General features: G+C 41.5%; 1 protein-coding gene across 2 annotated transcripts in view; it reads right to left on the bottom strand.

Annotated features, from left to right (window-relative positions):
- Positions 1–21,982, bottom strand: part of dnajc6 (DnaJ (Hsp40) homolog, subfamily C, member 6) — a 112,163-nt gene that overhangs the window by 45,552 nt on the left and 44,629 nt on the right. Inside the window, exons 5-8 of one of the 2 annotated variants that reach the window (XM_041208383.1) lie at positions 19,189–19,337; positions 15,415–15,537; positions 14,141–14,274; positions 329–523 (exon numbers count right to left, since the gene is read on the bottom strand). In XM_041208383.1, coding sequence (XP_041064317.1) covers positions 329–523; positions 14,141–14,274; positions 15,415–15,537; positions 19,189–19,337 — 601 coding nt within the window. Of the gene's footprint in view, positions 1–328; positions 524–14,140; positions 14,275–15,414; positions 15,538–19,188; positions 19,338–21,982 lie in introns of those variants that run through there. The other variant, XM_041208382.1, reaches the window with a different exon arrangement.

Here is a 21,982-nt window from a genome sequence, read left to right as displayed (position 1 = left end):
TAGCCATGGGGGTCCTCTACACAGCCACCCCAGCTCCAAAGCTAGAAATCATTGTTCACAATATTAATAAACATTTGAAAACATTCATGCAACACTCCTCTGTCTACTATTTTGACAATGTTATTATGCAGTTTTAGATGGATCAATGATTGTGTTAAAATAACGAGTGTACATCAACATTGTCATTTCCAAGCTCTGATATTTTGAACAGTAGTGATAACTGTTTTGGTAGGACTCACATCACTTACTGATCAAATGCACAAAATATTCACGAAGTCTGCACAGAAAACTATCCAATAATATCTCCCGAAGGTTAAATGTTACCTACCTCATTTTATCATAATCTTGTGCAGTTGTAAAAATCTTTGTTTCACCAATAAAAACCTCAAAGAAAGGTCGGCAGCCATTCCTCTGTTTATTGAAGCATGGGACTGGGCTCACAGTGACAGTTTTAATGATGAGGGGTTTGCAATGTGGGAGTGTGGGTTTTTCAGAAACCATTTCACAGATATATCCTATATATCTGAAATGAAAATCACATATAAAAAACAACTTTTTGCACACTGTCTTTGTTAAGATGAACATTTATTATCTTCAAAATGAGCCATAACTGGCCCTTTCAAGCTTAAAGATGGAGAGAGTAAAAGGGGGAAATTCCCATGTTAAGACATTTTGGTCATATCTATCAGCTCAAAATGCATTTAGATCTTCAGGAAGGAGCTTTGTTTTCAAACAAAGGCTATGTCTCAAAAAAGAACGGAGGAGGACTCAGAAGAAGCTGGACAAAGTCGACTGTTTCACATTAACTAGTGTGTTGAAATTAGGAAACTTAACTTGGACCAGTTATAGTATAATCCTTACTATAGAGCAATAATAAGATGGACCCCAATAATTTGTCAGATCATTCCCAATAGATTTATGGCACTGATCAAAGAAATGTTTCTGGGCTTGCCAACTTCCCCTCTGAAATATACTATGGTACAATTATAGTTTCAAAGCCAACACATCACATGGACTGCGTTTCTTCACACTTTTTCCCACAAGATCACGGATTTATGTTGGGATGGAATTCCACACAAGCTAGTTAGTCTCCAGCACCTAGCAGAAATGGCTGTATAGTGGAGATGCAACCAGACTAGTTATTTTACAAGGCCCGGGCAATTTTCTGAGGACGAGTTCAAATTCCACCACAGTATCTGGGGAATTGAAATTCAGTTAACTAAATCAATCTGGAATAATACTATTATTTGTTATATGTATTATTACTGGCAGTGGTGACCATCTAACCACTGGATTGTGGTTATAAACTCCATCTGGTTCAATAATATCCTCTGGGAGGGAAGTCTGCCATCCTTACCCTGTCTGACCTACATGTAATTGCAGGCTCGCTGCAGTATGGCTGACTTTTAAATGTTCTCCGAAATGGCTAGCAAGTCAGTCAGTCAGTCGTCAAGAAGGCAGCTCACCACCATCACCTTCTCGAGGACAACTAGGGGAATTAATGCTGGCTTTTCCAGTGACCCCACATCCAGTGAATTAATTTTAAAAAACCTAGGTAGCAATTCTTTTGACAGCCTGGATAACAAATATCTGCTAGCTATTGGACTATAAGGGGCATCAGAGCTAAACCCATTCCTATCTCTACCTGAAGTTTCCACCCTGCACTTTACAGCATTGATAGTGATAAAGATTGGGAACTCGAGCTGATTTTCTCCTCTCATGTTACACTGAGCCAAATATTATGTTTCTACTTTCATTGAAGTAGGGATAGACTAAATCAGAGCAAAGGATTAACCCTGGCATCTTTACAATTTATATTCACAACACCAGTCATATAGTCAGGGAGACAGAGATTAAAAGAATGGACAGGTTACAAATGCAACTGTAGACAATGTGAGGTAATGTGTTTTTGGAAGAAACAAGGAATTGGAATATTCACTTAATGGAAAGACACTGCAGTTGAACAGAGCAACCAAGGATTTCAAATACATAATTCCCTATAAGTCTGAGTCAGTACAAAAAGCCATCAAAAAACAAACAAACAGCATTTTGTGCTTTATAAACAGAATGAAGAATACAAGAATAAGAAGTATTGACAAATGTATATATATCATTGACTAGGCCATAACTAGAGCAACGTGTACAATTTTCAGTGCCCCATTACTGAAAGGCACAAATACCATACAGGGCACTCAGCACAGATCTAGCAGCGCGATGGTAAAGAATGGATAATTAGTTATGAGGAGAGATTGGAGATACGAACAAGAAGCAGGAGTAGGCCATTCGGCCACTCATGCCTGCTCTGCTATTTAATAAGGTCATGGCTGATCTGATAATAACCTGAAACCTGCCTACCCCCAATAACCTATCACCCCCTTGTTTACCAAGAATCTATCCACCTCTGCCTTAAAAATATTCAAAGTCTCTGCTTCCAATGCCTTTTCAGGAAGAGTTCCAAAGACTTACAACCCTCAGAAAAAAAATTTAGTCTCATCTCTGTTTTAAATGAGCAACCCCTTATTTTTAAACAGTGACCCCTAATTCTTGATTCTCTCATGTGGAAACATCCTCTCCACATCCACCCTGTCAAGACCCTTCAGGATCTTATATGTTTCAAACAAGTCACCTCCTACTCTTCTATTCGCCAGTGAATACAAGCCTCGCCTGTCCAATTTTCCTCATAAGACAACCCACCCATTCCAGGTATTAGTCTGGTAAACCTTCTCTGAACTGCTTCCAAAGCACTTACATCTTTCCTTAAATAAGGTGACCAATATAGCACACATAATAAATATTTGACAGGATCAAATGATGAAACAGCAAGGCAGCGGGATTAGTTTTGGGCTGTTTCTCTCAAAGATTTGGCACAAGCAAGATAGGTTCAATATTAACTGGTACTGGCACTGCCACCACTACCCAACTCCCCTCTGACAGGCAGGAGAAAGTCAGGTGGAGGCGTAAATCCTAAAAAATGCAAAAAAAAAAGTCCCCATCCAGATGCAAATGCACCTAATGTTATTTTCATGACAGCAGGTGACAAGATGTAATGTCCCCAATCTTGGAAATGGAACACTTCAGCAACATATTTAAATCAGGCTCCACTGTGTAACTGGATGCCTGATAGTGGTGTAGTGCTACCAGAGTGAACCAGGGCCTGAGGAGCAGAATGCGGGGAGCGGAGGACCAGGGAGGGGAGGCTGCCTGCAAGGCCCAGGGATGAGTTGCTGCAGAGCAGAACCCCAGGTCAGGCCAGGGTGGGGGCATGGGAGGAAGAGGCTGACTGATGTGTGTGCACGTGCATGCCTGTGTGTGTGCGAGGGGGCGCGGGTGGGAGCCGGAGTGAGGGAGTCACGAGGGAGTAAGCGATACGATGTGGGGCAGAAGTGGGTGTAGGCAAAAGAACGAGTGAATGGGTGTGTGTGTGTGGCAGGGGAATGAGTGAGTGTGCGCATGTGTGGAAATGAGAGTGAGTGAGTGAGTGACAGTGAGTGAGTATGTGCTCGCGCATGTGACCGTGCGTGAGTGTGTGTGTGGGTGTGAGTGAGAGTGTGTGCGTGTTGGGGTGAGGGGGAAGAAGGGAGAGAGAGGGAAAGAGAGAAAGCAAGTGACCCTTTTGTATCCAGGAAACAGGCCTGCTCCTTCAGGAGTGAGCCAATCCTGTCAGCAACCTTCACATGAGGAGACACGTCCTGGCATTGCAATGCAGTTGGCTACTAGAAGTGTTTAAAGGGCAGCCGCTATTGCAGTAGGATGTGGCATACAGGAATGCACCACCAGCTCACTGGGAAGGAGAGGCACCTTCTGCAGGTAAATCCCTCACCCTAGCATTGAGGCGAGGCCAAGTCAGTAAGGTTCAAGCCTGCATTCCCTCAGAACAAAATGTATTCTGCTTTTCGATTAATGCCCTTTCTTCCTTTGTGCTATCGTAAGCAGGAGCAAATCAGGCAATGTCCTCTTAGTATAGAATCTCAACACCAGGGCTGTGAACTCATTAGGCTTCCCAGCCTGATAAATATTTTATAAGGATCAAGACTTGGATCATGTAAACCAAATTCTCTAGGAATATAGAGATTTCTTTACATCCCAGAAATGTTGTCAATCACTTCACTTATCCTATTTGAAGCACAACCACAATACGTAAAATGAAAAGGCGATGTGTGTCTCAAAACAATGATAATTGGTCAGAAAGCAGGGTGGTGTTACCTTATTCAATAGGTAGGGTGGCAGGGAAAGATAGTTATGGGTGCAGGCAAGGATTTCACCCTTACTCAATCTGTTGGGAAGTAATGGATTTAATCAGTAGCAGTATTCCCGAATTGGTATCTAATTTCCATGTGGCAACCGTGAAATTTCACAGCACAGAAGGAAGCCACTCGGCCCATCATTGTAACTGCACCGTCCTCAGCAAGAACTATCCACGTCGCCCTATTCCCCATTCTCCTCTTTTTTTTAAATTTCAGATTTGAAACGTATAATAGATTCTATTCCTGCTGCTGTTTCTGGTGGGAACATTCCATGTCCTAACAACCCCTCAATTCAAATCAATAGTCATCGTATCATCAAACTCATTTGGTTGCAAAAATTACTGCTGCTGACAACTTTGTACCTGCTGTAAGAATGGGCTGCATTTTCAGGTATAAGGAAAAGGTTTCAGAAATGGAGATTAGGATGTGCTGGCTGGTGGAAACGAGTAATAGGGAAGAAAAATAGAGTTATTTAAATATATAGTCAGAAAATCTTGTTATGTCCATTTCATAAACAGGAGAGTATATGCCAAGCTGAAATCTAAAAGCCTTAATGAAGGTACATAGGGAAAGTAGCTTCAAATATAAATATTTCACAAAGTATAAAACAATGGCAAGATTGCATGTATGTGTATCAGATACAGCTGAAGTTAACCAGAGCCACAAGTGAATGCCAAAAATGCATTGGGAAAAAAACAACTGATCAGGTGGAATTCCCTTGAGAAAGCTTTACAAGTTCTGGTTAGAGGCTGGAAAAGCCACATAGGTCCTTTGAAAGATTTGGCACGGTGGTTAGGATTGGAGAGCAGAATATGGCTGAAACGCTAAATATATATTTTGTACTCATTTTCACTATTGAAGATGATACAGTGGTAGGTACAAATGCTTTAGATATTGATACCTTAAACATAAATACATAAATGGCCTTAGCTTGGTTCGAGGCACTGAAGGTTAAACAGGTTGCTGGACCCGATGACATTTAACCTTAACAAAAACAGAATTACCTGGAAAAACTCAGCAGGTCTGGCAGCATCGGCGGAGAAGAAAAGAGTTGACGTTTCAAGTCCTCATGACCCTTCGACAGAACTAGGTGAATCCCAGGAAGGGGTGAAATATAAGCTGGTTTAAGGTGGGGGGAGAGAAGTGGAGGGGGGTGGTGTGGTTGTAGGCAAAAGCAGTGATAGAAGCAGATCATCAAAAGATGTCACAGACAACGGAACAAAAGAACACATAGGTGTCAAAGTTAGTGATATTATCTAAACGAATGTGCTAATTAAGAATGGATGGTAGGGCACTCAAGGTATAGCTCTAGTGGGGGTGGGGGGAGCATAAAAGATTTAAAAATATTTTAAAATAATGGAAATAGGTGGGAAAAAGAAAAATCTATATAATTTATTGGAAAAAAACAAAAGGAAGGGGGAAGAAACAGAAAGGGGGTGGGGATGGAGGAGGGAGGTCAAGACCTAAAGTTGTTGAATTCAATATTCAGTCCGGAAGGCTGTAAAGTGCCTAGTTGGAAGATGAGGTGCTGTTCCTCCAGTTTGCGTTGGGCTTCACTGGAACAATGCAGCAAGCCAAGGACAGACATGTGGGCAAGAGAGCAGGGTGGAGTGTTGAAATTGCACGCGACAGGGAGGTTTGGGTCATTCTTGCGGACAGACCGCAGGTGTTCTGCAAAGCGGTCGCCCAGTTTCCGTTTTGTCTCTCCAATGTAGAGGAGACCGCATTGGGAGCAACAAATGCAGTAGACTAAGTTGCGGGAAATGCAAGTGAAATGTTGCTTCACTTGAAAGGAGTGTTTGGGCCCTTGGACAGTGAGGAGAGAGGAAGTGAAGGGGCAGGTGTTACATCTTTTGCGTGGGCATGGGGTGGTGCCATAGGTGGGGGTTGGGGAGTAGGAGGTGATGGAGGAGTGGACCAGGGTGTCCCGGAGGGAATGATCCCTACGGAATGCCAGCAGTGGGGGTGAAGGGAAGATGTGTTTGGTAGTGGCATCATGCTGGAGTTGGTGGAAATGGCGGAGGATGATCCTTTGAATGTGGAGGCTGGTGGGGTGATAAGTGAGGACAAGGGGGACCCTATCATGTTTCTGGGAGGGAGGAGAAGGCGTGAGGGCGGATGCGCGGGAGATGGGCCGGACACGGTTGAGGGCCCTGTCAACGACCGTGGGTGGAAAACCTCGGTTAAGGAAGAAGGAGGACATGTCAGAGGAACTGTTTTTGAAGGTAGCATCATCGGAACAGATGCGACGGAGGCAAAGGAACTGTGAGAATGGGATGGAGTCCTTACAGGAAGCGGGGTGTGAGGAACTGTAGTCAAGGTAGCTGTGGGAGTTGGTAGGCTTGTAATGGATATTGGTGGACAGTCTATCACCAGAGATTGAGACAGCGAGGTCAAGGAAGGGAAGGGGAATTGTCAGAGATGGACCACGTGAAAATGATGGAGGGGTGGAGATTAATAAATTTTTCCAAGTCCTGACGAGAGCACGAAGCAGCACCGAAGTAACCATTGATGTACTGGAGAAAGAGTTGTGGAAGGGGGCCGGAGTAGGACTGGAACAAGGAATGTTCCACATACCCCATAAAGAGATAGGCATAGCTGGGGCCCATGCGGGTACCCATAGCCACACCTTTTATTTGGAGGAAGTGAGAGGAGTTGAAGGTGAAATTGTTCAGTGTGAGAACAAGTTCAGCCAGACGGAGGAGAGTAGTGGTGGATGGGGATTGTTCGGGCCTCTGTTCGAGGAAGAAGCTAAGGGCCCTCAGACCATCCTGGTGGGGGATGGAGGTGTAGAGGGATTGGACGTCCATGGTGAAGAGGAAGCGATTGGGGCCAGGGAACTGGAAATTGTTAATGTGACGTAAGGTGTCAGAGGAATCACGGATGTAGGTGGGAAGGAACTGGACAAGGGGAGAGAGAAGGGAGTCAAGATAACAAGAAATGAGTTCTGTGGGGCAAGAGCAAGCTGAGATGATCGGTTTACCGGGACAGTTCTGTTTGTGGATTTTGGGTAGGAGGTAGAAGCGGGCCATCCGAGGTTGGGCGACTATCAGGTTGGAAGCTGTGGGAGGAAGATCCCCAGAGGAGCTGAGGTCAGTGACAGTCCTGGAAACAATGGCTTGATGTTCAGTGGTGGGGTCATGGTCCAGGGAGAGGTAGGAGGAAGTGTCTGCGAGTTGACGCTCAGCCTCCGTGAGATAGAGGTCAGTGCGCCAGACAACAACAGCACCACCCTTGTCAGCGGGTTTGATGACGATGTCAGGGTTGGACCTGAGAGAATGGAGCGCAGTAAGTTCAGAGAGAGAGATTAGAATGGGTGAGAGGAGCAGAGAAATTGAGACGACTAATGTCGCACCGACAGTTCTCAATGAAAAGATCAAGAGAAGGTAAGAATCCAGAGGGAGGGGTCCAGGTGGAGGGAGAATATTGGAGGTGGGTGAAAGGATCTGTTGAACGGGGAGAGGACTCCTGCCCAAAGAAGTGAGCCCGGAGAAGAAGACGGCGGAAGAAGAGTTCAGCATCATGCCGAGCCCGAAATTCATTAAGGTGAGGGCGTAGGGGTATGAAACTAAGTCCCTTGCTGAGCACTGAACGTTCAGCATCGGAGAGGAGAAGGTCAGGGGGTATAGTGAATACACAGCTGGGGCTGGGATTGGAAGATGGGGTGGGGACGGAGGGACAGGCAGAGGTGGAGGGTCCTAGATGGGTGTTGGTGTCGATGAGTTGTTGGAGCTTGCGTTCCTTAGCACTTGAGAGAAAGAGAAAAAGTTTCTTGTTGAGGCGTTGGATGAGACGAAGAATAAAATGAAACTGGGGGCACGTGCAGCTTTGTAAAAGGGTACGGCGGTGCTGCTGGAGGGAGAGGTCGAGTGTGTTCATATGGCGGCGCATGGCACTGAGTGTGGATCTCAGGATGCGACGGGAACAGCAGTCCGAGAAATGTTTTATGTGCTGGAAATACCTGTAATTCTGGGTGGGTTCGAAACACGAGGGGTGGAATTTCAGTTGAAATCCACATGGGGGTAATTCGGAGACGGAGACAGTCACTGAGAAAGGAGATATGGCTGTGAAAGCGGGTTTTAGTAAACACCTTGTCAAGCACCAGGAGAGAAATGGAAAGCAATGAAGGTGAACAAGACAAAAGAGAGATACGGAAATCTTGTCGCATAGACGAACAGAACTTCTTCAAGGAGGTAGGCATTTCTTGACATTTAACCTTGTTTGCTGTAGAAAATTGGAGAGGTACTATGCAAGCCATTAATTCAGCTAATTGTTCTTTGAGATCTGGACTAGTTCAAATTGACTGGAGAAAGGACTTGACACATGAATGCTTGTACACATGTGCCAAGCCCCATTCATTGACATCTAGATAAGAACATAGGAATTAGAGTAGGCCATTCAGCCCCTTGAGCTTGTTCTGACATTCAGTTAAATTATGGCTGATCTGTATCTTAATTCTATTTACTCAGTTTTGTTCTTATCCTGTAAGTAAGGTTTTCTGTAATTCATGTTTTAATAGACTTGGATTAAATAATTAAACTGTTGCATAATGAAATTCTAGCTATGCTAAAGACTGATGATTCAAAATACCACATGCTTCGAAATAAAACGCCTGCTAGCCATAATATATTTCACTTTAAAAGCATAGTTTTATTGATGTTTGTGGACTCATATGATTAAGACATAGAAAAACAATGTGATAGTAGATTTAGCAACAGATGGCTAACAGATTTCCTTAGAGCTCCCTCACTCAAAATTGAACACTACACCACTGATGCCTGTATCATCATTTCTCATTGTCATGCAGATTTCTCAGGGCTTGAGAAACCCATACAAACTAGGAGCACAAGTAGGCTGCTCAGTCCCTCAAGCCTGCTCCACCTATCAATAATGGCTGATCTGACCGTAATCTCCTGCCTACTCCCAATGACCTTTCACCCCCTTGTTAATCAAGAATCTATCTAGCTCTGCCTTAAAAATATTCAAAGGCCCTAGTTCCACTGGCTTTTTAGGAAGAGAGTTCCAAAGACTCTCAACCCTCAGAGAAAGAATTTCTCTTCATTTCAAAATGAGCAACCCCTTATTTTCAAACTGTGACCTTTCCACAAGAGGAAACATCCTCTCCACATCGACTCTGTCAAGACCCCCTTAGGATCTTAAAGGTTTCAATCAAGTCTTACTCTTCTAAACCCCAGCAGATAAAAGCCTAACCTATTCAATCTTTCCTCACAAGACAACCCGCCCATTCCTGGTATTTGTCTAGTCTAGTAAACCTTCTCTGAACTGCTTCTCACGCATTTACATCTTTCCTTAAAATTTACCCAATACTCCAGATATGGTCTCACCAGTGACAGGTAAGAAGCTAACTGGCCTGTAGTTTCCTGCTGTCTCCCTGCTTTTTTGAATAAAGGAGTTACATTTGCTATTTTCCAATCTAATGGGACCTTCCACGAATCTAAGGAATATTGGAAAATTAAAATCAATGTATCAAGACCCTAGGATGAAGTCCATCTCAACCTGGGGATTTGTCAGCCAGCAGCTCCAACAATCAATTCAATATCATTTCTCTGGTGATTGTAATTTTCCTGATTTTCTCCATCCCCTCCATTTCCTAATTTAAAGGTGCTTCTGAGTTGTTAATTGTATCCTCTATAATGAAGACTGATGCAAAATAACTGTTCAATTCATCTGCCATCTCCTTATTTTCCATTATTAATTCCACAGGCTCACTTTCTATAGGACCAACACTCACTTTGTTAACTCTTCTCGTATTTAAATATCTATAGAAATTCTTACTATACATCCTTATATTTCTAGCTAGCTTTCTCTCGTACTATGAGTTTTCCCTCCTTGTTAATCATTTGTCATCCTTTGGTGTTTTTTATATTCTGCCCAATCTTCTGACCTCCCACCCATCTTTGTTCAATTAATTGCTTTTTCTTTAAGTTTGACCTTTTCAGTTAACCAGTGGGTCCTCCCCTTGGAAGCTTGCTTTCTCAGCAATGAAGAGGCAGGAGCTGTCAGATCCACAAGTTAAGTGCCTTTTACAACAGCCTGTGGGTCAGGGAAAGGAGGAATGCTTTGCATAAGGAGCAACGAAGCCTATGGCCTCACATCTGCTGATCACAGTCGCTCTCCAGCCTGTTATAATTGAGTGGATTAAAAAAACCTAACTTTAGTGTTTGAAGCACTGCTAGTTATGCTTTGTGGCTATTATGAAGCTGAACTGAAGACAAAAGTTCTACTGTGATATTGTTCTTGTGCTCTCTCCCCACCACATATATAAAAATATATAAATATGTCCGATTCTCCATATCCACCTTCTTCACAGAGCTAAAAGAGTAAAGGCACAATTTTAAGCAACCCTATCTGGTAATAATGGGGCAAGCTCAGGTCAGATGCCAGTTAGTCTGATTTTACATTCCAAGTGGAAAATTGGCAGGTTGTAAAATGGGCATCTGGCCAAAGCTCATTGCTACCAGGCAGGTTAGGTTAAAATTGAGGCTGTGGGTCTTCTCTTCCTCCTGCATGCTTCCCAAACTCTATGGTTGGTACTCCCATGTTCCATTTCTTACATTTAAGCCAAAGGTTTTCAGCAATGTCTACTAAGCCAAAGATGAGTATCAGAACCTGGTGAGAACACACTGCTAGGATATGGTAGAGGGGATAGAAACTGATGGGAGCAAGGAGTGGTGGGACATGCTGTGGGAAAAAGTAGCACAAGGCTAGGAGGCAGTGATGGGCTGGCTTGTTGTCAGGTAGTTAGGGATGAAGGCACTAGTGCTTTGTATGGCTGGTGAGCAGATTCAGGAGAAAAATCAGGGATAGAGCTGCTCAAGGCCATGTGAATTAATGAGCATGCCTATGGTCATAACATATGGATAAAGTGGACATTTTTTCAAAACCATGAACAGGCTTGACTCTACTCTCAGTCACTACTGTCTACGCCTCATTCCAATTGTTTGATTCCAAGGATCACATCATAAAGAGAATTATTAGAAAAAATGACTTGGAAAGAATCCTTTGTCTCAATGGGTACATTCTTTCCAAAGACCTGGCAGAACTTGCCTCAATCTCTTGCCAATTTGATTTCCTGAAGGATGGAGCACTTCCAGGATGATAAAGTTCTGTGAAATTTCACAATAATCAAGCAAGCTGCTATCCACTGTTGTATTATTTAACCCCAGCTGGATGTCACATAACAGTCACTTGTGGGAGTCGTGTACAAGCCCTCAATAGTAACCACATGGTAGGGTGGAGCATAAAGGAAGAAATAATAGGAGCGTGTCAGAAAGGCACAGCAATAATGATGGGAGATTTTAATTTACATAGATTGGAAAAGTCAGATGGGCAAAGGTAGCCTAGATAAGGAGATCATAGAATATTTCTGGGATTGTTTCTTAGAACAGCATGTTCTTGAACCAACCAGAGCAGGCTATACCAGACCTGGTATAATACAAAAAGATGGGATTAATCTACGATCTCATACTGAAGGTACCGCTAGGTAGCAGCAACCATAATATGGTTCAGTTTGTGTGAGGGAGGAATGGGTCCAAGATTATGTTTTTAAAAATTAAATAAGGGCAACTGAGGACATGAAAGCAGAGCTGGTTAAAGAGAATTGGAAAATTAGGTTAAGGGATAGGTCAACAGAGATGCAGTGGTAAACATTTAATGGGATATTTCAGAATACACAGAATAGGTAAATTCCAACAAGAGGGAAAAAGTCCAAGGAACGGACACATCATCCATGGTTAACTAGAAATTAACCTTTAACGGTAGTGGGTGTCAAACTTAAAGAAAAAGCATATAGCTGTGTAAAGATAGGTGCAAGGTCAGAAGATTGGACAGAATAAGGAACAGCAAAAGACGACTAAATGATTAATACGGAGGGAAAAATTAGAGTACAAGAGAAAGCTAGCCAAAAATATAAAAACAGATAGTACGAGTTTCTATAAATATTTTAAAAAGAAATGAGTTAACAAAGTGAGCATTAGTCCTAGAGAATTGATAATGGAAAGGAGATGGCAGATGAATTGAACAGGTATTTTGCATCAGTTTTCACTATAGAGGATACAAATAACATCCCTGAAGCAGCTATAAATCAGGAAATGGAAGGGAGGGAGAAACTCAGAAAATTACAATCACCAGAGAAGTGGTATTGAGTAACTTGTTGGAGCTGTGGGCTGACAAGCGCCCGGGTCCTGATGGACTTCCTCCTAGCGTCTTGAAAGAAGTGGCTAGTGAGATAGTTAATGTATTGTTTTTAATTTTCCAAAACTCCCTAGATTCAGGGAAAGTCCCATTAGATTGGAAGATAGCAAATGTAACTCCTTTATTCAAAAAGGGAGGGAGACGAAAAGCAGGAAACTACAGGCCAGTTAGCTTAACATCTGTCAGAGGGAAAATGTTAGAAGCTATTATTAAAGAAGCTATAGCAGGGCACTTGGATAGGTTCAAGGTCATCACGAAGAGTCAACATGGTTTTGTGAAAGGGAAATCATGTTTAATCAAGTTATTGGAGTTCTTTGAGGAAGTAACATGTGCTGTGGATAAAGGAGAACCGCCGGATGTACTGTACTTAGATTTCCAGATGGCATTTGATAAAGTGTTAAATCAAAGGTTATTGCGGGAAATTAAAGCTCATGGTATAGGGGGTAACATATTGGCATGGAAAGACGATTGGCTGGCTAACAGGAAGCAGAGGCTAGGCATAAGTGGGTCTTTTCAGGTTGGCAAGGTGTAAGGAGTGGTGTGCGACAGGGATCATTGCTGGGACCTCACCTGTTTACAATTTGTATAAATGACTTGGACGAAGGGATGGATGGAATGGTTGCCAAATTTGCAGATGTCATAAAGATAGGTAGGAAAGTAAATTGTGAAGAGGACATAAGGAGGCTACAGAAAAATATAGATTGGTTACGTGAGTGGACAAAGACATGGCAAATGGAGTATTATGTGGGAAAGTGTGAAATTGTCCATTTTGACAGGAGGAATAAAAGAGAAGCATATTATCTTCATGATGAGAGATTGCAAAGCTGAGATGCAGAGGGATCTGAATGTCTTAGTGCATGAATCGCAAAAGACTAGTATACAGGTACAGCAAGTAATTAGGAAAGCTAATAGAATGTTATCATTTATTGCAATGGGAATTGAATATAAAAGTAGGGGGGGTTATGCTTCAGTTATAGAGAGCACTAGTGAGACCACATCTGGAGCACTGTGTACAGTATTGGTCCTTATTTGAAGAAGGATATAAATGTGTTGGAAGTAGTTCAGGAAAGGTTTACCAGACTAACACCTGTAATGGGCAGGTTGTCTTATGAGGAAAGGGGAAAGGATAGACAGGCTAGACTTGTATCCACTGCTGAAAGTTAGAAGAGTAAGAGGTAGCTTGATTAAAACAAATAAGATCCTGAAGGGTCTTGACAGGTGGATGTGGAGAGGTGTTTTCTCTTGTGGGAGAATCTAGAACTAGGGGTCATTAATTAAAAATAAGGGGTTGCCCATTTAAAACAAAGAGGAGGTGAAATGTTTTCTCTCAGAGGGCCATGTGTCTTTGGAACTCTCTTCCTGTAAAAGGCGGTGGAAGCAGAGTCTGAATATTTTTAAGGCAAAGGTGGATAGATTCTTGGTAAGCAAGGGGGTGATAGGTTATTGGGGGTAGGTGGGATACAGATTTCAGGTTATTATCAGATCAGCCATGATCTTATTAAATGGCGGAGCAGGTTTGAGTGGCCTAATGGCCTACTCCTGCTCCTGTTCCTTCTGGTCTCAACAGTTATCATTGCATTGCAAAGAGCATCTGACGGAACCAAAACAATCGCAAAAGGTTTAGTGATATAAGACGCTCAATGAAAGGTTACTTCCAATAGTTAATCTCTGAAATTACTTACCTCCTGTGTGAAGGCCAAAGTGCAGGCCCTGGCTTTTTTGTATTAAACAACTGGATTGCTGGAACTGGGCAAGAGAAAAGATGGCAGAAGCAGAACATTCCACAGACTAAAATAGCAGAGGCAGGACAGCCTTCCTAGAATAGCAAAAATAAACATTTCAAATTCATCAGCAAGTTACAAAATACATTTCATGAACTTGACAAACTAGAGAATGAAAATTCCTGCCCCACTTCCACCCACACCTCCCCTCAATGCATTCACAGCAAGAGGGTCTTCCTATGCCCAACAGGTATTTCATGTTACTTTATGATACTTATTCCAACTCATGTGGACAACATAAATCTGATAATGTCAACTTTGTAAGAATGCTTTAATGGCAGCGGTGCTGTAGAATACTTATACAGCTGGGGACAGATGTGCAGAGAACTACCTCAAGTGTTAACACAAGAACAGTACACTTGTGGCAAATGGAAATGGCTAACATCCCAGCTTTTTTTGTTGGTGTTGACAGTCTGAATATTCAGCCACCCTATTCAGACTGTTACACATCTGGCCCATAATGAATCATCCCCAACTATCAGAAAAGGCTCAACTAATCATGAATGCATGGGGATGCTCAGCATTGGAACTCCAGCACATTACATAATCTTTCCACAATGTTCTATAATATTCCATAGTTACCCAATAAGCAACAGGTAGACAGGGAATATTCAACTGAAACTAGTGTACCTACCATAAATAGAAAAACAATCTTGCTATTGAATTTACTTCTCAATTTTCACATGTTAATTAATAGCAAATATTACTGGTATTCGAGTTCTTGACCATAAATTTGTACTCCTCTCCCCATATCACTGCACCCCCCCCCCAAACCCTTTTCTCCACTCTACAGCTCTAAACTGTGTACAAATTCCACGGACAGCTGCAGCTCATGCCTTGAAGTACTTACTTTACATGTGTAAGCCAAATCACAGATGTCAACTGGTGACAAACCAACCAGCCATTCCAAAAGGACATGATCGCATAATTCAGCTGATACATGTATTTTCCAGCAATAGACAGTGTATTGTAATTGATCGTGAACAACCTGGATAATACTCTCCCCCTCCCCACTCCAGTCCAGAAATGCCAAACTCTCGTACCTCAAATGCTTCCCTAGTTAAATCAGCTAATTTACCTCAAACTAGGGATTGAATCTGAAATTATATGTTCTCATACCATGTAGTGAATTTACCCAACAATCTTTTTAATTTTGCAGTTTTGCTGAATCTTACCACACAATGTATAGCACAGACATTCTTAGGGTTTTGCTGCAGCCAGTGATGCATGTTCTTACACACTGCATACAAATTATGTAAACTGGGAGCCTGTCGAGCTGGCCAGCTGCATTCAGATATCTATTTAAAAGAAGGAAAGATTGTGACAAGAGGCTAAACAGAATCAAAAAAAAATACTCAATGTGCTTGGAATTACATTGACAATCAATTTATCATCATCAGTCTGGCTCATAGTATGGCACACGTGTGTGTACTGGAAACTACATATATTAATACACAGGGCCTTGTTCTTTGCAAACAAGAACATGTACATACATGTTTCAGCTAAAAAAAAAGTAACTGGCATTCAACGACTCATTCCTCAGGGCAATGCCTTGACCAATCAGGATCAAGCTAACTGGTTTAAATTTCAACAACCCTTGGCATTTAACTGACAGCAACCATCACTGGTGCATTCACCATGGCAATGCCACTTGCCAACCAATCAGCACTCTTTTCACAGAGTATAAAGTGATGTCTTCCCCTTATCTTGGTATTCTTGCAAGTGTCCTGATGAGTGCAAGACGAAAAGCTTAGACGTGTCTCTTTTCAGCAACGCAAAAAAAAACAAACATTGTGTGCATGGCACCATTGCAGGTGTGCATCATGTTCAAATACAAGCAACACTATGACACGGCAATGAAAATTATGTGATTGCAAAAAAGATATCAGCTGTGATTCAGTGGATAGCACTCAAGCTCTGAAGGTTGTGAGCTCAACTCACTCCAGGTACTTTAATATGAAAATCTAGGCTAACACTTCAGTGAAGGAGTATTGCGCTGCCGAGAAGTGTCTTTTAATTAGGACTTGAACCAAGGCTTCATCTGCTCTCTCAGGGGAGCGTAAATTAAATCTTATGGCACAATTTGAAGAGCAGCAGGGGAGTTATACCTGCTTTCCTAGCCAATATTATGCCTCAGTAGCATCACTAATAAACTGATTGTCTGGTTGTTACCACATTGCTGTTTGTGGGACCCTGCTGTGCATAAATTGGGTGCTGTTTTTCCAACATCACAGCAGCAACTGCACCGGGGAGGTGCTGGAGGACAGGAGAATTGCAAACATTGCGTCCTTGTTTATAAAAGGTTGTAAAGATCTGCCCTGCAATTATAGGCCAATCAGTTTAACTTTGGTGGTGGGGAAACTTCTAGAAACAATTATTCGAGATAGAATTAATAGTCACATGGAAAAATGTGGATTAGTTCGGAAGAGTCAGCATGGATTTGTTAAAGGCCCATTTATGCCTAGTCTCTGCTTCCTGTTAGCCAGCCAATCATCTTTCCATGCCAGTATGTTACCCATTGATAAGGACTTCCAAAAGGCATTCGATAGAGTGCCACACAACAGACTTGAGGAAAGTTATAGGTCATGGAATAAAAGGGACAGTAGCAACGTGGATACAAAATTGGCTGATGGATAGGAAACCGAGAGTAATGGTTAATGGGTATTTTTTGGACTGGGAGGTTTGTAGTGGAGTTCCCCAGGAGTCGATATTGGGACCCTTGTTTTTCCTGATATATATAAATGATCTTGGTATGCAGGGGACAATTTCACAGTTTGCGGATGACACAAAACTTGGGAGAATTGTAAACTGTGAGGAGGACAGTGTAGAACTTCAAATGGACATTGACACATTGGTGGAGTGGGCAGATAGGTGGCAGATGAAATTCAACCAAGTGTGAGGTGATGCACTTTGATACAAGGAACATGGAGAGACAGTATAAAATGAAGCATACTATTCTAAAGGATGTGCAGGAGCAAAGAGAATTGGGTGTATAAGTACATAAGTCATAAAGATGACAGGACAGGTAGAGAGAGCTGTTACTAAAGCAAACAGTATTCTAGGCTTCATTAATAGGGGCATAGAGTACAAGAATAGGGAGGTTATGATGAACTTATATATGACACTGGTTAGACCTCAGCTAGAGAGTATTGTGTACAGTTCTGGGCGCCACACTATAGGAAGGATGTGAATGCATTGGAGAGAGTGCAGAGGAGGTTTACAAGAATTGTTCCAGGGATGAAACACTTCAGTTATGAGGAAAGATTGGAGAAGTTGGGACTGTTTTCCTTGGAGAGAAGGGTAAGAGGAGACTTGACAGAAGTTTTCAAAATCATGAGGGGTTTGGACAGAGTAGATAGGGAGAAACTGTTCCCGCTCAAACAGATCAAGAACCAAAGGGCACATTTTTAAGTGTTTTGCAAAAGAAGCAAATGCAAGGTGAGGAAAAACTTTTTCATACAGCGAGTAGTTAGGGTTTGGAATGCACTGCCTGGAAGTGTGGTGGAGGCAGGTTCAATTGAGGAAATCAAGAGTGCATTATTTCTATTTAAATAAATAATAATTACTGGGAAAAAGCAAGAGATTGGCACTAAGTTTAAAATGCTCAGAGAGCCGGAGCAGACATGATGGGCTGATTGGCCTCCTTCTACAACATAACAATTCTGTGATTCTGAGACTTCAAAAGTACTTCACTGGTTGTAAAGCACTTTGGAATGCCCTGAGGGCATGAAAGCATTCTCTCTTTTAAGTTATTACATGGCATTGTTATCTTCTGATAAAAAAGAAAGACAAATTCCAAGCTTTCATTAGCTGAAAGTACTCAATAAAAGCCAAAAGTTTCAAAGTATGAAAAAAAATTAGAACCTGTAACTAGGTTTTTAATTATGACAACAATGACGTCAAATTTGAGAGTTTAACAGCCAAATTTACTAGACAATGACCTTAAAGGAAAACATTCCTAAGCTTCTCTCATCACTGTGCAATGGAGTGCCATTGAGTGTCTGGACTATGGAGGGTTGCAGAGCGGAAAATTAATCAATGTTTCGGGTCTAATCCAGTGACATTTCCAGTGAGTTGTACGTGTGAATATTAGAATAAAACTTGGTAGTTGTCTATCCTACGGTTAACAATCACCATCTAGACTCACACAAAACATGACTATTTGGGAGAGGTCCCACTCATGCAACTGAACCTCAAATGTGAAACAGCTGTTTCAAGAGTAATGGGTAGAAAACAAAATGAAGATATGAAATGTAAACAATTATTTATATTACAATAATATCAATCGTATGGTAAATCTAGTCTGGATCTCTGAAAATAAAACAATTTTCATTTACATAGTCCCATCAGCACATCGCTATAGACATCTCACCTCCAAATGAATTACAAATTTATATACAGCAAGTCCCACAATTAGGAAATGAGAAGAACGTGTTTTATTTTTGCTGATATTGGTTGAGGACAAATTATTGGCCACCACACTCAGAAAATTCCCTGCTCTCTTGAATAGTGCTTTGGGACCTTTAGGGTCCTCCTAGTTCATTAGAACGGGCAGATAAGACATGCCTGTTATAAAGGATCAATTATGAAGACCAACTGCTGTTCTTGCAAGGCAAAATATGAATAGTGGCCAAATCAGGGTCACCAGGAGCATGCAGCAGAATACAATAATGCTAAAATGACACCTCTATTTTTTTCCTGTTTACACCTCTGTGAAAGGCTATGGAAAATTTTATTCTAAAAGGAGCTACATAAATGCAGGCTGTTGACTGACATCATTCTTTTTCAGATCAGATCATGTGACCACAAACACAGAAGAGTCTGCCTAACACTTAAAAATTTTACCACAACCAAACAAAACACTAATAATCTCATACTAAAACAAAATTCATAAAATGTGCTCTTTTAACCAGCAAATACCTATCAAGCTGGCACCAATACATACTTACTCTATTGTGAAACTTGACACTTCTGTAGGATTTCTGAGATAAGTTGAAGATTGTATAATGATCCAAGTGCCGTGAATCCAAAAATGATCGGACATCATCAATTTGATTCTTGAAACTCAACTCCACTCCTTCAGCAGGATAGGATATCACTGACAAGACAGTGGAAACTAGCATCAGACAGATATATTGATCTCAAACACACTTAATTAAATTGATTTATTTCAAATTACTGAACCATTGTTGAATGCACATATTTGCAATAGAAAATCTAAAGTTAGCAAAGTTCTTCAGCTCCAACTATTCTACCCCTTCCAAAAATCTGACATATTTTGTCCCTTCATAGACTCAACCTAACTTAGTGTATCTACTGAGAAAGACCCTACCCAATTTAGTTAATTTATCGAGAGAGAGAGAGAGAGAGAGACACACACAGACAGCTGTAGAGCACATTTCCAAAAGGCATTGTTACTTTATTAGCATTTCTCTCCTCGTTCTCTTCTATTTCTTCACTCTCCATCCACTCTGTAAAAGAGCTGCGAAACCAAGATGCATACTTCACGAACACATCATTACAGCTCTGTGACTGGCTGTGAAAATGCACTTTTTGTCATATTGTAGGCAAGTCTTCTCTGTGGTATTGCACCATTCAACTGTTGAGTATTCCAGATACTAACTGGGCCAGCGGAGACTCATCACTGTTTAGGCTAGGCGCTCTGGGAATCTCTCAAATATGCAACTCTGGATTCTGCAGCCATCAATTATAATACAAGCATACCACTCACCCAAAAACATGCCCAGGCGAGACAACTGTCTTTACAATCCTCCTACACACAACCAAGTACTTCCAGGGTCTGGAAGCAAAACATCCCAACTCATTCCAAGCACAAATCATAAATATTTAAGAACTTAGGGTTTAACCAAGAGGTACAATGTACTTAGAATTTTAAAAAACAAAGTGCATAGTGCCAAAAACAAGTGGGAAAATTTCACCCAACCACCTGAGGGTGTCCTAGTAGCCTTTGAAAGATGGCTCGATGCAGGTTACAAACTGCCTAAACCATTCTCTTGGGATATAGAGTTGAATAGAAATTAATGAATTGGGAAGAATTTGTAATGACTAAAAGGCAAAACAAAATATTTACATAGGATTACAATGGATATATGGCACAGAAACAAGCCATTCAGCCCAAAAAGTCCATGCCGGGTTTATGCTCCACTCAAGCCTCCCCACATCTTTCCTCAACTAAATTTTCTATCGCAACCACCTGTCCCCTTTTCTTTCATTTGCTTGCCTAGTTTCCCCTTAAGTGCATCTATGCTTTTCACATCAATTACTCTCTGTGGTAGCAAGTTTCACATTCTCACTACTCTGGGTAAAGAAGTTTCTTCTAACTTCCTTATTGGATTTCTTGGTGACTATCTTATACTGATGGCCTCTAGACATGCACTTCCCCACAAGTGAGAATATTCTCTATCAAAACTTTTCATAATATAAAAGACCTCTATCTGGTCACCCCTCAGCCTTCTTTTTCCCCCAACAGAAAAGAGACATAGCCTGTCAATCCTTTCCTGATATACAAGCCCATGCATTGCAGGTATCATCCTTGTAAATCTCTGCACACTCTCCAGGGCCTCAATAGCCTTTTTATATTATGGCAACCACAACAACTCTTAAGTAGGGTCTACCAAGGTTCTTTACAGATTTAGCATTTTTTGCTTACTGTTCAATTCTATCCCTCGTGAAATAAAGCCTAGTATTCGGTTTGCTTTTTTTATGGCCTTGCTAACTTGTGGTGCTAATCTTTGTGATCAGTATTTTTGTATTCAGAGATTCCTTTGCTCCTCTACCCCATCTAAACTTGCACCTTCCAAGTAATAAGTAACCTCCCTATTCTTGCTACCAAAATGTACTACTTCACATTTATCGATGTTGAATTTCATTTCCCAATTATTTGCCTATTCCAAATGTTTACTAATGCCCTCCCATAATTTGTTGTAGTCCTCCTTAGTACTGACTATTCCCCCACGACCACCACAATTTGGTGTCATCTGCAAATTTGGAAATTGTGCTTTTGATTGCAAAGTCAAAATCATTAATATAAACTGTGAACATTAGTGGTCCAGCATTGATCCTTGTGAAACACCATATCCCAGCTCTTTCCACTTTCTGCTTTCTGTCCTGAAGCTAGCTAGCAATCCATTCTGCCATTTGTCCACTGGCTCCACAATTTCAAACCATATTCATAGTTTATTATGGGGCATCTTAGCAAAAGCCTTTTGAAAATTAGTTGTTATATCCACTGCATTACCATTGTCCACTCTCTGTTACCTCTTCCAAAAATTCATTAAGGTTAGTCAAGCAAGATTTTCCCTTTGGAAAACCGCGCTTACTATTCATTATTATATTTCACATTTCCAGATGTTTTCCTATTATCTCCTTTCGTTTTTTTTTCTTTATTCTTTCAAGGGATGTGGCTAGCAAGGCCAGTCTTTGTTGCCCATCACTAACTGTCCTTGAACTGAGTGTTTCACTAAGCCATTTCAGAGGGCAGTTAAGAGTTAACCAGATAAGAGTCTGGAGTCACACATAGACCAAACCAAGCAAGGATGGCAGATTTCCTTCCCTAAAGGACATTAGTGAACCAGATGAGTTTTTACGACAAATCAATGATAGTTTCATGGTCACTATCACAGACTAGTTTTTTTTTAACATTCCAAATTTTATCAATTGGATTTAAATTCCACCAGCTGCTGTGGTGGGATTTACACCTCTGTTCCCCGAGCATTAGCCTGG

Source organism: Carcharodon carcharias, chromosome 16, assembly GCF_017639515.1.
Source record: "Carcharodon carcharias isolate sCarCar2 chromosome 16, sCarCar2.pri, whole genome shotgun sequence".
NCBI lineage: Eukaryota > Metazoa > Chordata > Chondrichthyes > Lamniformes > Lamnidae > Carcharodon > Carcharodon carcharias.
This window is presented reverse-complemented; position numbering and strand designations above follow the sequence as displayed.